Here is a 16780-nt window from a genome sequence, read left to right as displayed (position 1 = left end):
TAAACAGAATTAAAACAAAATCACATGATCATCTCAATATATGCAGAAAAGCATTTGAAAAAATCCAGCACCCCTTTATGACTAAAACTTTCAGCAAAATTGGCATACAAGGGACATACCTCAATATAATAAAAGCCATCTATAACCCACAGCCAACAAAATACTGAATGGGGAAAAGTTTAAAGTATTCCCTCTGAGAACTGTAACAAGACAAGGATGCCCACTCTCATCACTCCTCTTCAACACAGTACTGGAAGTTCTAGCTGGAGCAATTAGATAAGAGAAAGAAATAAAGGGCATCCAAATCAGTAAAGAGGAAGTCAAACTGTCACTGTTTGCCGACGATCTGATCGTTTACCCTTGAAATCCATTAAGACTACAGAAAGCTCCTAGAACTGATAAAAGAATTCAGCAAAGTGTCTGCATACAAGATTAATGTACGTAAATCAGTAGCTCTTCTATATAGCAACAGCGACCAAGCAGAGAATCAAATCAAGAACTCAATCCGTTTTATAATAGCTGCAAAATAAAATAATAATAATAAAATACTTAGGAATATACCTGACAAAGGAGGCGAAAGACCTCTACAAAGAAAACTACAAAACACTGCTGAAAGAAATCATGGATGACACAAACAAATGGAAACACATCCCACGCTCATGGATGGGTAGAATCAATACTGTGAAAATGACCATACTGCCAAAAGCAATCTACAAATTCAACATAATCCCAATCAAAATACCACCTCATTCTTCACAAAATTAGAAAAAACAATTCTAAAATTCCTAAGGAACCAAAAAAGAGCCCACATAGCCAACACAAGACTAAGCAGAAACAACAAATCTGGAAGCATCACACTGCCTGATTTCAAACTATACTATAAGGCCACAGTCACCAAAAAAGCATGGTATTGGTATAAAAATAGGTACATAGACCAGTGGAACAGAATAGAGAACCCAGAAATAAACTCAAATATTTACATCCAACTAATCTTTGACAAAGCAAGCAAAAACATAAAGTGGAAAAAGAACACCCTTTCAACAAATGGTGCTGTGATAATTGGCTAGCCATGTGTAGGAGAATGAAACTGGATCCTCATCTCTCACCTTATACAAAAATCAACTCAAGGTCAATTAAGGACTTAAATCTAACACCTGAAACTATAAAATTCTAACATTGGAAAAACACTTCTAGACATTGGCTTAGGCAAGGAGTTCATGACAAGAACCCAAAAGCAAATGCAGTAAAAACAAAGATAAATAGCTGGGATGTAATTAAACTAAAGAGCTTTTGCCCAGCAAAAGGAACAGTCAGCAGAGTAAACAGAAAACCCACAGAGTGGGAGAAACTCTTCACAATCTATATACCTGACAAAGGACTAATATCCAGAATTGACAACGAACTCAACAAATCTGTAAGAAGAAAACAAACAATCCCAATAAAAAGTGGGCTATGTTTAGCTGGGCGCAGTGGCTCACGCCTGTAAGTTCAGCACTTTGGGAGGCCGAGGCAGGCAGATCACGAGGTCAGGAGATCGAAACCATCCTGGCTAACATGGTGAAACCTCATCTCTACTAAAAATACAAAAAATTAGCCAGGCATGGTGGTAGGCGCCTGTAGTCTCAGCTACTTGGGAGGCTGAGGCAGGAGAACGGTGTGAACCCAGGAAGCAGAGCTTGTAGTGAGCCGAGATGGCGCCACTGCACTCCAGCCTGGGTGACAGAGTGAGACTCCATCTCAAAAAAAAAAAAAAAAAGTGGGCTAAGGACACGAATAGACAATTCTCAAAAGAAGACAAACAAATGGGCAACAAACATATGGAAAAATGCTCAACATCACTAATTGCAAATTTGATTTGCAGGGAAATACAAATTAAAACCACAATGTGATACCATCTTACTCCTGCAAGAATGGCCATAATCAAAAAAGCAAAAATCAGTAGATGTTGGCGTGGATGTGTGATCAGGGAACACTTCTACACTGCTGGTGGGAATGTAACTAGTACAGCCACTATGGAAAACAGTGGGGAGATTCCTTAAAGAACTAAAAAAAGAACTCCCATTTGACCCAGCAGTCCCATTACCAGATATCTACCCAGAGGAAAAGAAGTCATTATGCGAAAAAGATACTTGCACACACATTTATAGTAGCACAATTCACAACTGCAAAATCATGGAACCAACCCAAATGCCCATCAGTCAATGAGTGGATAAAGACAACTGTGGTGTGTGTGTATATGTGTGTGTGTGTGTGTGTGTGTGTGTGTGTGTGTGTATGATGGAATACTACTCAGCCATAAAAAGGAATGAATTAATGGCATTTGCAGTGACCTGGATGAGACTGGAGACTATTATTCTAAGTGAAGTAACTCAGAAATGGAAACCCAAACATCCTATGTTCTCACTGATATGTGGGAGCTAAGCTATGAGGACCCAAAGGCATAAGCAAGATACACTGGACTTTGGGGACTTGGGGGGAAGGGAGGAAGGGGAGCAAGGGATAAAAGACTACAAATAGGGTGCAGTGAATACTGATCAGGTGATGTGTTCACCAAGATCTCACAAATCGCCACTGAAGAGCTTACTCATATAACCAAATACCACCTGGACCCCAATAACCTATGGAAAACGGAAAAAATAAAAATAAAAAAGATGCTATTACTGCAGAATGGAAGGACTAAATCAGTGCTTCTCAAGTTAAATGTGGAAAGACGCACTTGGATGCTGAGGCATGTTACATGATTATACAATTTTCTAAAGCTTATTCATAATTTCCATACTTATTCTATCACAGACCAGTAATAAGCAGTTTGTAGACTGACACAGGTCCACAGGCCATCCCTTGCAAGGACATAATTTAGAACATCTCCAGGATGCTTCCCACTTCTAAGATCAATGACAATGATATTTCAAACCTGGTTGCTGATGAAGAGTAGGGAACTGAGAAGAGAAAGGCCAGTTTCCCTTCATTTAGCAGTGACAAAACCTGGCACCTAGTGCATTCTCAGTATGTGTTTGTTTCCTTCCTTCTTTAACTTTCCATATCTGTGAAATGAGATATACCTGGCCTACCCCCCAAGATTGTTAAGAAAAAGGAGAGAAATGATACCTGTGAAGTGACAATATAAATACAGATATTGTTATTACTAAAATGTTATTAACAACCCTAAATACAGAGCAGCAAATTCTACACCTGATATTCTAAGATTCCAGGCTTGTCCATAATCTCAAGGCATAACATGAACTTCTCCAAATGAATTTCATTTTAATTTACTTTATTAAGACAACCAAACAGCAAAATGGTAATACCTCTAATAAAAATAGGAGAATCAGAAAGAGGCATACATATTAAGAAAAATAATGAGTTTAGTTTTAGAAATGCTGAATTTAAGGTATTGACCAAATACGTGATGAGAAATATCCAACAAGCAGTTCAAACTCAAAAGATTTATCGTTAGACATGAGTAAAAGATTTAGGAGTCATTCAGGCCGGGCGCGGTGGCCCACGCCAGTAATCCCAGCACTTTGGGAGGCCAAGGCAGGCGGATCATGAAGTCAGGAAATCGAGACCATCCTGGCTAACACTGTAAAACCCCGTCTCTACTAAAATAACTGGGCGAGGTGGCGGGCGCCTATAGTCCCAGCTACTCCAGAGGCTGAGGCAGGAGAATGGCGTGAACCCGGGAGGCGGAGCTTGCAGTGAGCCGAGATCATGCCACTGCACTCCAGCCTGGGTGACAGTGCGAGACTCCGTCTCAACAAAAAAAAAAAAAAAAAGATTTGGGAGTCATTCACAAAAAGATAACAAGTAAACCCAGTTAGAATGGCCATCATTAAAAAGACAAAAAATAACAGATAATGGCTACGAAGTGGAGAAACGGGAACTCTTATACACTGTTGGTGGGAATCTAAATTAGTACAACCTCTATGGAAAACAGTATAAAGATTTCTCAAAGAAGTAAAAATATAACTATAGAACTACCATTCAACCTAGCAATCCCATTACCAGGTATCTACTCAAAGGAAAATAAGTCAATGTATCAAAATGATATCAGCACTCATATGTTTATAACAGCACTATTCAGAAACACAAAGAATAGAATCAACCTAAGTGTCCATCAGTGGACAAATGGATAAAGAAAATGTGTTGCATGTATACACAATAGAATGCTATAGAGCCAAAGAAAAGAATAAAATCACATCTTTTGCAGCAACATATGTAGAACTGGAGGCTTATGTGAAACAAGCCAGGCAAAGAAAGACAAGTATCACATGTTCTCACTCATAAGTGGGTACTAAAAAACATGTTCACATAGACGTAGAGAGTGGAGTGACAGATGAAGACTCAGAAGGTTGAGGGGGTGGAAGAGGGGAGGATGATGACAAATTAGTTAATAGGTACAATGTATGTCATTCAGGTGATTGGTACCCTAAAAGCCCTGACTTGATCACTACACAATCTATGCATAACAAAACTGCACATGGCTGGGAGCGGTGGCTCACGCCTATAATCCCGACACTTTGGGAGGCCGAGGCGGGAGGATCACCTGAGGTCAGGAGTTCAAGACCAGTCTGACCAACATGGAGAAACCCCGTCTCTACTAAAAAAAATACAAAATTAGCCTGGCGTGGTGGCACATGCCTGTAATCCTAGCTACTCGGGAGGCTGAGGCAGGAGAATTGCTTGAACCCGGGAGGTTGCGATGAGCCGAGATCGCGCCATTTCACTCCAGCCTGGGCAATAAGAGCGAAACTCCGTCTCAAAGACAAAACAAAACAAAACTGCATATGTACCCCATAAATGTGTAAAAATAATATGGAAATAAAACTAGTCATCTGTTTTATTCTATTTTGATCTGTGTATTAGAATATTTGTGGTATAGCCAGGTGCGGTGGCTCACACCTGTAATCCCAGCACTTTGGGAGGCTGAGGCAGGTGGATCACGATGTCAGGAGATCAAGACCATCCTGGCTAACACAGTGAAACACCGTCTCTACTAAAAAAATACAAAAAATTAGCAGGACGTGGTGGCGGGCGCCTGTAGTCCCAGCTACTCAGGAGGCTGAGGCAGGAGAATGGCGAGAACCCAGGAGGCAGAGCTTGCAGTGAGCCGAGATCGGGCCACTGCACTCCAGCCTGGGTGACAGAGCGAGATCGTCTCAAAAAAAAAAAAAAAGAATATTTGGAATATTTAAGGTATAAAGATGAATACATTGTGTTCTTCTTTGACCTTGAGGGTAAAAAAAGTTACCTGATAAAACTTTCAAAAGAAAAAAAGAGAAAGAAACACTTGACAGCATATGGTAGTTTAGAACACTAAGAGAACTACATACTAGGTAAAATATATTTATGAATGCATTGTTGGTCCCAATAGGAAGTAGAGGAGATCTCTTCCCCTAACTGCTCGTCAAAAAGTAAATAAACGTTAAATAGAAAAAACCTGGGCCAGGCACAGTGGCTCACACCTGTAATCCTAACACTTTGGGAGACCTAGGTGGGAGGATAGCTTAAGCTCAGGAGTTCGAGAGTGGCCTGGGCAACATAGCAAAACCCATCCCTACAACAAAATGCAAAAATAGCCAGGCATGGTGGTGCATGCCTGTAGTCCCAGCTACTCAGGAGGCTGAGGTTGGAGGACAGCTTGACCCTGGAAGGTCACTCCAGCCTGGGTGACAGAGTGAGACCCTGTCTCAGAAAACAAACAAACAAACAAACAAATGAACACAAAACTGAAGCTAAAGGTAGAAGCAGAGAGAAAAAGAGAGGAGGTAGGCTGATTTCAAAGTACTTGCTGATATAAAGTATCATCCTAACAAGTTAACGTAGCTAAATTTGAGTTTCCAGGATAAGTCCAAAACCTATAAAACCAAGGATTACCATGCAAATAAGTAGGTAAGCCACTTTGTGTGACAAAAAGAAAAAACATGATAAATGACAGACTCATACTTACAAGGACCCCAAAGGTGGGACTTATGACACACAGAATATAAAAGTTGTGTAAGAAAGGTATAAAGGGGCTGGGTGCGGTGGCTCACGCTGGTAATCCCAGCACTTTGGGAGGCTGAGGCGGGCAGATCACTTGAGGTCCGGAGTTCGAGACCAGCCTGACCAACATGGAGAAACCCTGTCTCTACTAAAAATACAAAATTAGCCAGGCGTGGTGGTGCATGCCTGTAATCCCAGCTACTTGGGAGACTGAGACAGAAGAATCACTTGAACCCGGGAGGCAGAGGTTGCGGTGAGTCGAGATTGCGCCATTGCACTCCAGCCTGGGTAAGAAGAGCAAAACTCTGTCTCAAAAAAAAAAAAAAAAAGAAAAGAAACGTATAAATGAAAAAAATTATTTTAAACCAAAATTTCATGGATATTTTACCCAAAATAAAGGAAACAAGGCAATGATGTCCATCCTCACTCTTTCTATTCAATAATTTACTGAAAATCTTAGCCAGTCCAGAAGGCCAGAAAAAGCAATACGAGGCATAAAGATTGGAAGGAATTAAAACTGTCATTCACCATGACATGACTGTTTACAGAGAAAATCATAAAGAATTTACCCAAAAAAGTTAGAATAAGTAAATTATCAAAATTGCAATATATATTGACAATTCAACCTAATAACAAACTATTTCTACATATAAGTGGCAAACAAATGAAAAATAAAATCATAAAACAATTCAGTTTACAACAGCATTGAAAGCAAAATACTTTGAAATAAATTTAATAAAATATATGCAAGACTGTCACACCAAAAATTTAACTCTAATGAAGACAATTTTAAAAGACCCAAACTACAGCAGCATCCCATATTCATGGATTAGAAGACTTAATGTTGTTAAAATGTAAATTCTCCACAAATCAACTTATAATAAAAACCACAACCACAATAGTATTGTTAGTGGAAAATGACAATTTGATTCTAAAATGACAATTTGATTCTAAAATGACAATTTGATTCTAAAATCCCAGCTACTCAGGAGGCTGAGGCAGGAGAATCACTTGAACCCACGAGGTGGAGGTTGTAGTGAGCCAAGGTCGAGCCATTGCACTCCAACCTGGGCAACAAAAGCAAAAACTCCATCTCAAAAAACAATAAAAAACTTTGACCCCAACCACAGTACACACAAAAAATTATATAAAATGGGTCACAGACATAAATGTTAAAGATAAGCTAAACCTACAAAGTTTCTAAATACAACAGAGGTGAAAAACCTCCACAACTTTAGAATGGTCAAAGATTTTTAAAGTAGTATACAGAAAGTAGTAAACATAAAAGGAAAAAATGTAATAAACTGGACTTTTTTAGTATTAACAACTTGTACTCATCAAAAAAATATTATTAACAGGCCAAGTGAGGTGGCTCAGGCCGATAATCTCAACACTTTGGGAGGATGGGGTGAGAGGATGACCTAGGGCCAGGAGTTTCAGCCTGGGTAACATAGCAAGACCTTGTCTCTATTATTTAAAAAATAATAATAACAATCTTCAAAAATAAAAAAAGATATCCTTAACAAAATAAAAACTCAAGTCACAGACTAAAAGAAAACACTCAAAACATATATGTAGGCCAGGAATGGTGACTCATGCCTGTATTTGCAGCACTTTCGGAGGCTAAAGCAGGAGGATCATTTAAGGCCAGGAATGTGAGACCAGCCTGGGCAACATAGAAAAACCTTGTCTCTACAAAAAATAAAATAGGAGGCTGAGGCGGGAGGATCACTTAAGCTCATGAGTTTGAGTCTGCAGTGAGCTATGACTGTACCACTGCACTCCAGCTTAAGCAACAGAGTGAGACCCTGTCTCTAAAAAACAACAACAAAAATATATATGTACCAAAGACTTGTACCCAAAATATATAATTAACTATGACAAATCAATAATTTTTAAAAAATGTATTAGAAAGGGGGCACAAGTCTTGAAAAAATCATTTCCCAAAAAAGACATTTGAATGGCCGATAAACACATGAAAGGTAAACATCACCAGCAGCAAAATGCAAAGTAAAATGAAAATAAGAAACCATTTCACTCCTCATTAGAATACTAAAACTAAAAAGACTGGCACCACCAAATGTTGGACAGGATATTGAGAAAACAGAATTCTTATACATTGCTGGTACAAGTATAAAATTGCACAAACACTTCAAAAACTATTAAACTTCTTGTGAGGTTAAATATCCATCTGGAGTATAATCCATGTTGCCATTGAAAAGAATATATATTCTACTATTCACACACAAATAGGCTGAAAGCAAAGAGACAGAAAAGGATACATGTGCAAACAGCAACTAGAAAAGAGCTGGAGTAGCCATGCTAACATCAAGACAAAGTAGACTTCAAAACAAAAAATGCCACTAGAGATGAAGAGGGGGTATTTTCTAATGATGAAAGTATCAATACTTAAGAAAAATACAGTAATTACAAACATACATGTACCTAACAACAGAGTCCCAAAATACATGAAGCAAAAATTGACAGAATTGAAGAAAGAATCAGACAATTTAATAGTAATAGTTGGGAGACTGCAATATCCTACTCCAAATAACAGAATAAAACTGAAGATCAGCAAGGAAATTGAAAAACTGAACACCATAAAACAACTAGATCTAAAAACATTCCACCCAACAGCAGAATACACATTCTTCTCAAGTGCAATATAAAAGATTTTCTACAAGACCATAAAACAAGTCTCAATAAATTTGAAAGAACTAAAATTATATAAACTATGTTCTCCAACAACAAAAGGCCGCATATTGTACAGTTTATATGTGAATATATATGAAATATAAGTGGTCAATAAAATTGACAACCCTTTAACCTACACTAACCAAGAAAAAAAGAAAAGTAATAAATTAGGAATAAAATAATATACATTATCTAACTTAAAGAAAGAAAAATGAGGCCGGGCAGGGTGGCTCACCCCTGTAATCCCAGCACTTTGGCAGGCCGAGGTGGGCAGATCACCTAAGGTCAGGAGTTCAAAACCAGCCTAGCTAACATGGTGAAACTCCATCTCTACTAAAAATACAAAAATTAGTCAGGCGTGTGGGGCACATGCCTGTAATCCCAGCTACTCGGGAGGCTGAGGCAGGAGAATCACTTGAACCCAGGAAGTGGAGGTTGCACTGAGCCAAGATTACACCACCGCACTCCAGCCTGGGTGACAGATTAAGACTGTCTCAAAAAAAAAACAAGAAAGAAAAAATATTATAATGGAATGTTATTTTTAAAAACTGTATGCCAAAAACTTAGATAAAAAATGGACAAGTTCCTAGAGAGGCACAAGCTTCTGAATCTAACTCAAGAAAAAACATAAGTAAACCTATAACAAAGAGTAATCACAAAACTTCCCAGAAAAAAAAGCCCAGGGCCAGGCATGGTGACTCACACCTGTAATCCCAGCACTTTGGGAGGCCAAGGCAGGCAGATTACTTGATGTCAGGAGTTCAAGACCAGCTTGGCCAACATGGTAAAACCCCATTTCTACTAAAAATACAAAAATTAGCCGGGCGTGGTGGTGCATGCCTGTAATCCCAGCTACTCAGGGAGCTGAGGCAGGAGAATCACTTGAACTCAGAAGGTTTAGTGAGCCTAAATCGCACCACTGCACTCCAGCCTAGGTGACAGAGTGAGACTGTCTCAAAAAAACAAAGCCCAAGACCAGATGGCTTCACTAGTGAATTATACTAAAACATTTAAAGAAGAATTAACATGTTAGACATAAATGCAATAATAGCCTTCCTTCCTTTCTGTTGTAGCCCTCAGTGGTTGCTGTCAAAATGGGCAAGTGCATGAAACCTGGAAAAGTGGTGCTGGTCCTGGCCAGCACTATTCTGGCTGAACACAAAGCTGTCATCGTAAAGAACATTAATGATGGCACCTCAGACTGCCCCTACATCCAGGCTCTCATGGTTGGAATTGATCGCTATCCCTGCAAAGTGACAGCTGCCATGGGCAAAAAGAAGATTACCAGGAGGTCAAAGATCGAGTCTTTTGTGAAGGTTTATAACTACATCGTCTTAACGCCTACAACGTACTGTGGATATCCCCTTACACAAAACTGTCATCCACAAGGATGTCTTCAGAGATCCTGCTCTTAAACACAAGGCCTAGTGGGAGGGCAAGGTCAACTCAAAGAGAGATACAAGACGGGCAAGAACAAGCGGTTCTTCCAGAGGGTACATTTTAGATGTTTTGTTTCTGTCTTAAAAATTAAATAAATAAATGCAGTAATATAAACAATAACATTAAATTCAAATGGTCCAAACACTCCAAATAAAAAGCAGACACTGTGAGAGTAGATAAATTAAATGGGCAGGAATGAAAGGAAACTGTTATAGGTTCTTACACGTGAAGTGGTTTACCACTTGAAGGTAGACTGTGGTAATTAAAGATGTATTAAAAAAAACCCTACAACAGCCACTACAAAAACAAAGCATATGAGTACAGGTAATAAGCTATGAAAGAGATAAAATACAATCATAAAAAATAATTAAAAAAACAGGGAGAAAAAAACAAAGAATAGACAAGACAAATACAAAAGACAGTAAATTTAAACCCAATAATATCAATAATAATATTAAATTTAAGTTGTCTAAATATTCCAAATAAAAAGCAGAGACTGTCAGAGAAGACAGAAAAGCAAGATCCAGTAATACATTGCCAACAAGAAACTCACTTGAAATATAAAGATGCAAACAGGTTAAAAGCAAAAGGACTGAAAAAGATACCAAGCTTTCACTAATCAAAAGAAAGATGGAGTGGCTATGTTAATGCTACATAAGGAAAGATCTTAGAGAAAACACTGTTACTGGGATATAGAAGACCATTTTATAATAATAAAGAGGCTACTTCATCAAAACAATCTTAAATAATTATGCATCTAATAACAGAAATACAAAATATGGGAAATAAACAATGACAGACCCAAAAGGAGAAATAATCAAATTCACAAAGAGAGATTTCAAGATCCTTTTCTCAGTAATTGATATAATGACTTGACAAACATCACCACAGATGCAGAAGACATGAACACTATTAACCAACTTGACCTAATTTACATTTATAGAATACTATGTTCAAATGTGGTTTCTGATCACAGAATTAAACTAGAAATCAGTATCTGGGAAACCCCAAAATACTCAAAAACTAAATATCATTTCTAAATAGCCCATGGATCAAACAACAAATCAAAAGGGATATTTACAAAGTATTTTGGGGCTGGGCACAGTGGCTCATGTCTGTAATCCTGGCACTTTGGGAGGCCAAGGCGGGAGGATCACTTGAGCCCAGGAGTTTGGGACCCCATCTTCATAAGAAAATAAAAAAATTAAAATTAGCCAGGTGTCTCAGTCACTCAAGAAGCTGGCGTGGGAGAATCTCTTAAGCCAGGAGGTCAAGGCTGCAGTGAGCCGTAATCATGCCACTGCACTCCAGCCTGGGTGACAGAGTGAAACCTTGTCTCAAAAAAAAAGTATTTTAACTTAATAAAACAAAATGTCTTATTAAAATTTGTGGGACACAGCTCCAACCAGTGTTTACAGGGAAGTGTACAACATGAAGAGTCAATATTAGAAAACAGTCAAGATCTCAGTCAACTGTTTTAAGCTGTCACCTTAAAACTACAAAAGACAAGCAAATTAAACTCAAAACAAGCAGAAGGAAATAATAGGAATTAGAATACAAAGCAATGAAATTAAAAACAACAATAAAGAGAATCAAAGAAAGGAAAAGCAAGATTAAAAGGTGGCTCACGCCTATAATCCTAGCACTTTGGGAGGCCGAAGCAGGTGGATCACCTGAGGTCAGGAGTTTGAGACCAGCCTGGCCAACAAGGCGAAACCCCTTCTCTACTAAAAACACAAAAATTAGCCAGGCGTGGTGGCGGGTGCCTATAATCCCAGCTACTCAGGAGGCTGAGGCAGGAGAATTACTTGAACTTGGGGGGTGGAAGTTGCCATGAGCCGAGATCGTGCCATTGCACTCCAGCATGGACGACAAAGCGAGACTCCATCTCAAAAAAAAAAAAAAGAAATCCTTTAGGGCTGGATACAGCAGCTCATGCCTGTAATCCCAATACTTTGGAAGGTCAACGCAGGAGGACTCCTTGAGGCAAGGAGTTTGAGACCGGCCTTGGCAACACAGTAAGACCCTATCTCTACAAAAATTTTAAAATGGTAGCCTGCACCTGTCTTCCCAGCTACTCAGGAGGCTGAGGCAGGAGGATCACTTGAGTCCAGAGAGTCAAGGCTGCAGTGAGCTATGATCTCACCACTACACACCAGCCTGGGTGATAGGGTAAGACCCTGACTCAAGACAAACAAACAAAAAAATTCCTTATGGTACAATCCTGCATTAGCAAAAAACTCACAAAAAGGTTCTTTAGGCATTAACTTGGTGGCCAGACCACTGTCAGTTTTTCTTTCAAAAACTCAATGAACTAATTGAGGCATTTGGAATGGCAACACCCTCTTGAAGATATAATGAACAGCCTAGGTGGGGCCAATTTTCCTTTTTTTTTTTTTTGAGATGGAGTCTAGCTCTGTCACCCAGGCTGGAGTGCAGTGGCGCAATCTCGGCTCACTGCAACCTCCGCCTCCCGGGTTCAAGCAATTCTCCTGCCTCAGCCTCCTGAGTAGCTGGGATTAAGGCATGCACCACCATACCCGACTAGTTTTTGTATTTTTAGTAGAGTTGGAGTTCCACCATGTTGGTCAGGCTGGTCTCGAACTCCTGACCTCATGATCCGCCCACCTCAGCCTCCCAAAGTGCTGGGATTACAGGCATGAGCCACTGTGCTCAGCCAAGTAGGGCCAATTTTCTACAGCTCTCCATTTTTTACTACACTTAAACACAGCAAGGTACAACAAATGACAGGTAGCTGCAACAAGAAATTGGAATAAAGACGGAAGTTTAAAATACAGGACAGGTCAGGCATGTTGGCTCATGCCTATAATCCCGGCACTTTGGGAGGCTAAGGCAGGAGGATCCCTTGAGATCAGAAGTTCAAGACCAACTTGGGTAACATAACAGGACCCCATCTCTGCGAAAAATTTAAAAATTAGCCAAATGTGGTGGTGCACACCTGTAGTTTCAGCTACTCGGGAGGCTGTCGGGGGAAGATCATTTGAGCCTGGGAGTTCACGACTGCAGTGAGCTGTGATCATGCCACTGCACTCTACCCTGGGCAACAGAGCAAGACTCCCATCTCAAAAAATAAATGAATTAATTAATTAATTAATCAAAATACAGGACTGAGATTCCTCTTAGAGAGCAGAGTGGCGGATACAAATGTGGAGTTACAGGAATAGATGTGTGGGTAAACCAACATGTTTGTCCAACATTAAAAATATAGAGTGCTCCACGACTGGAGCATAATAAGAGCCCAATAAGAATGTGCTGAATAAGTAAATGAACAAATGAATGAAAAACGAATGACTGAGTGAAGGAAAAGAATGAAGGGGAAAAGATGAAAACAACAGCTGGGCACGAAGTAAGGATAAGTATCTGTTAAAAAAAAAAGCGGGGGAGGAAAACAGAGTAAAGGAAAAGAACCAGGAGAGCAGAGTATCATAGTAATCAAAGAGGAAGCAAGTTATGAAAGTGGCCAAGAAAGTGACATGCTACACAGATAAAGAAAAATGAGGATGGCCACAAATCTAAAATAACAAAAGAAGTATTTGATAACTCTGCAAGAATAGAAGGCAGAATAGAATATACATTGTTCCCAATCAGTAGCATATACTCCCTATACTGATGTCAAGGTTACCTTAAGAATTAAATTAAGAATGATAACTACCATTTATTAATAATTTCCCATGTAACAGGTTTTTGCTGGATTTGTAAAATTAACCCAAAATATCACAAGTCAAATTAAGTTGATACGAATTACCGTTAGGAAGTATGACTGATGGTATCTATAACTAAAAAGCTTAAGCTCAATTGACTCTATTGTGCTGTATCTGAAAGAACCTGCTAATGGTAAGGAAACAGTCTTGAATGACACATAAAATGGAACCTCAGCATAAGAAAAAAAAGGTGTAACATTCTCCAATACTATCTAGGGGATAAGTGAGGCAGGAACAACTAGGTGGGAGATAAATCCCAAGAGTGGAATAGATGCATCATGCTATTATAATTTGAGACACTGACCATTACTAAAATCCAACTAACCCTACTTGCTCTAATTCCATATCCAAATAAGCTTCTGATAATTTGCTTCCTGTGCAGTTTTGTTCAGTGACCATTTGTACTACTTGATGATTATATTTCTCAGCTAAGCTGGCATTTTAGTGTACAGATTAGTCTCTAGTCAATCAGTTCCCTAAGCCTAATCACCTCTAGGTGTACTAACAAATCACATTTTTAATCCTATAAATTCAAAAACCATCACAGATAGCTGGTCTCCCTCTACACTGCTGAATATTCAAACCACAACATTTTAAATAAATAGTTAGCTGAGTGAGTCATATTTTGGCCCCACAGACAAGGATCTATCTTGGTATTGTCAAACTGCACCAAGTGAATCTGTAGAATGCTAAAAGCAGTCTCCTAAAAAAATTTGTTTTCTTACTATCATTGAAGGGGATGTGCATTCAACTTCTACAGATCTTAGACAAATGCTTCTTTTCCGAAGACATAACATGGGGAAAAAAACGAAGAGAGGTGTCAGTATACCCAAACAGCTTTCCAATAAGGAAGGTACAAAGAAAACCCCTCAGGAGATTTAGCCTTAAAAAACAAAACATTGTAGCACAGTAGAAATAAAGAATGGATCAATGTTGCAGAAGATAGAAGTGAAGTAAAAAAGCACTATTTATACTACTGTGGAGATATAGCCAAGGAAGATACAGAGAGGCAAGACAGTGGGACTCCACGTAGCCCTCCAAGAGACCACTTGCAAGTTCCTCAACCTATGTGGGCCTTGCTTTCCTCTTCTGTAAAATGAGGAAATTGGATCAATTAATCTCTAAGGTTCTTTTCAATTATAGGTTCTATTATAATTAATTCCTTTAATGATGAGTGGGAAAGGTACAGAAACAAATTTACCAAGAAAATTTAAGAGTAGCTTTGCTCAAACAATATAGTACATTTCCTCCCAAGTGGAATCTATTTTACCTCCAATTTCTTGGAGTGAAATCTATTTTACTTCCAATTTTTTTTTACCTTTATTTTACAATAAAACTAGATCTAATAACATAAAAGTATCAGCATATATAGCGAGAAATATCAATCTGCTACAGCAGTCATTCAAGAAGGAAAATAGGGCCGGGCGTGGTAGCTCATGCCTGTAATCCTAGCACTTTGGGAGGCCTAGGCGGAGAGATCACTTGAAGTCAGGAGTTTGAAACCAGCCTGGCCAACATGGTGAAACCCTGTCTCTACTAAAAATACAAAAAAAAATAGTCAGGAGTGGTAGCGGGCGCCTATAATCCCAGCTACTCGGGAGGCTGATGAAGGAGAATTGCTTGAACCCAGGAGGCAGAGGTGGCAGTAAGCCAAGATCACGCCACTCCACTCCAGCCTGGGTGACAGAGCGAGACCCCATCTCAAAAAAAAAAGACTAAAAACAGAACAGAAGACTTACGCATGTCTTTGATATCTGAGGGTTTCCCGGATGGACCATGCAACCTGGTAGGGCGAGGCCTGCTCTGAGTCCTCTGGTTCCTCTCCGCTCTCTTCAGACCAGTCCAAACCTGGGGTAGACAGGAGATATTGCAAATTAGGAAAAATTTACTTTTATTCAAAGTTTGAATTAAAAAGCTACACAAAATAACATAACCCAACACACCTATCGCAAGTACTATCATGGTGTGAATAAATGCCTCCTGATGAATTTCATTTCTATTCATACAAAGATAATTTATTTTGTTTTGTTTTGATGGAGTCTCACTCTGTTGCCCAGGTTGGAGTGCAGTGGCACGATCTTGGCTCACTGCAACCTCTGCCTCCCGGGTTCAGCGATTCTCCTGCCTCAGTCCCCCGAGTAGCCAGGACTACAGGTGTGCACCACCACGCCCAGCTAATATTTGTATTTTTAGTAGAGACACGGTTTCACCATATTGGCCAGGCTGGTCTCGAACTCCTGACCTCGTGATCTACTCATCCCGGCCTCCCAAAGTGCTGGGATTACAGGCGTGAGCCACCGTGCCCAGCCACACAATCGGGTTTTTTAAATGACATTACAACAAAAAGGCTAAGCTGTATTCTACAGATGAACTTCTTTTGTCAGACACTTCACTAATAGGGTAGAAACAACACAAGCAAAGAGAGAGTTCAGGTCACAAAAAGGTAGAATTTCTTTTTCTTTCTTTTTTTTTTTGAGACGGGGTCTTGCTCTGTCACCTAGGCTGGAGTACAGTGGCATGATCTCGGCTCACTGCAACGTCTGCCTCCCAGGTTCAAGCGATTCTCTTGCCTCAGCCTCCCAAGTAGCTGGTATTACAGATGAGCACCACCATACCTGGCTAATTTTTGTATTTTCATTAGAGACGGGGTTTCGCCATGTTGGCCAGGCTGTTCTCAAATTCCTGACCTTAAGTGATCTACCCGCCTTGGCCTCCCAAAGTGCTGGGATTACAGGCATGAGCCACCGTGTCTGGCCAGAATTTCTTTAAGTATCAAAACTTCATACACTAATATGATATCAGAAAAACATAAAATACAAACAAGAGGGTGAGAAAAGCAGCTCAATATACGTTCAGGCAAGAAAAAGGTCAGTACCTGCTTCTGAAAGGTTTTATGAAACAACAACAAAAGAAAACGTCAAAAGTACAGATAGAGTCAC

At 39.5% G+C, this 16780-nt stretch overlaps 1 protein-coding gene and 1 pseudogene across 1 annotated transcript in view; one reads left to right on the top strand and one right to left on the bottom strand.

Moving 5' to 3' along the window:
* INO80D (INO80 complex subunit D) overlaps positions 1–16780 on the bottom strand; it is an 87206-nt gene that overhangs the window by 34563 nt on the left and 35863 nt on the right. The window contains 1 exon segment of the mRNA XM_017893912.1: positions 15581–15689. Coding sequence (XP_017749401.1) covers positions 15581–15689 — 109 coding nt within the window.
* LOC108543426 (60S ribosomal protein L27 pseudogene) lies at positions 9705–13904 on the top strand (annotated as a pseudogene).

This window comes from Rhinopithecus bieti, unplaced genomic scaffold (assembly GCF_001698545.2).
Source record: "Rhinopithecus bieti isolate Rb0 unplaced genomic scaffold, ASM169854v2 scaffold_22522, whole genome shotgun sequence".
Lineage (NCBI taxonomy): Eukaryota > Metazoa > Chordata > Mammalia > Primates > Cercopithecidae > Rhinopithecus > Rhinopithecus bieti.
This window is presented reverse-complemented; position numbering and strand designations above follow the sequence as displayed.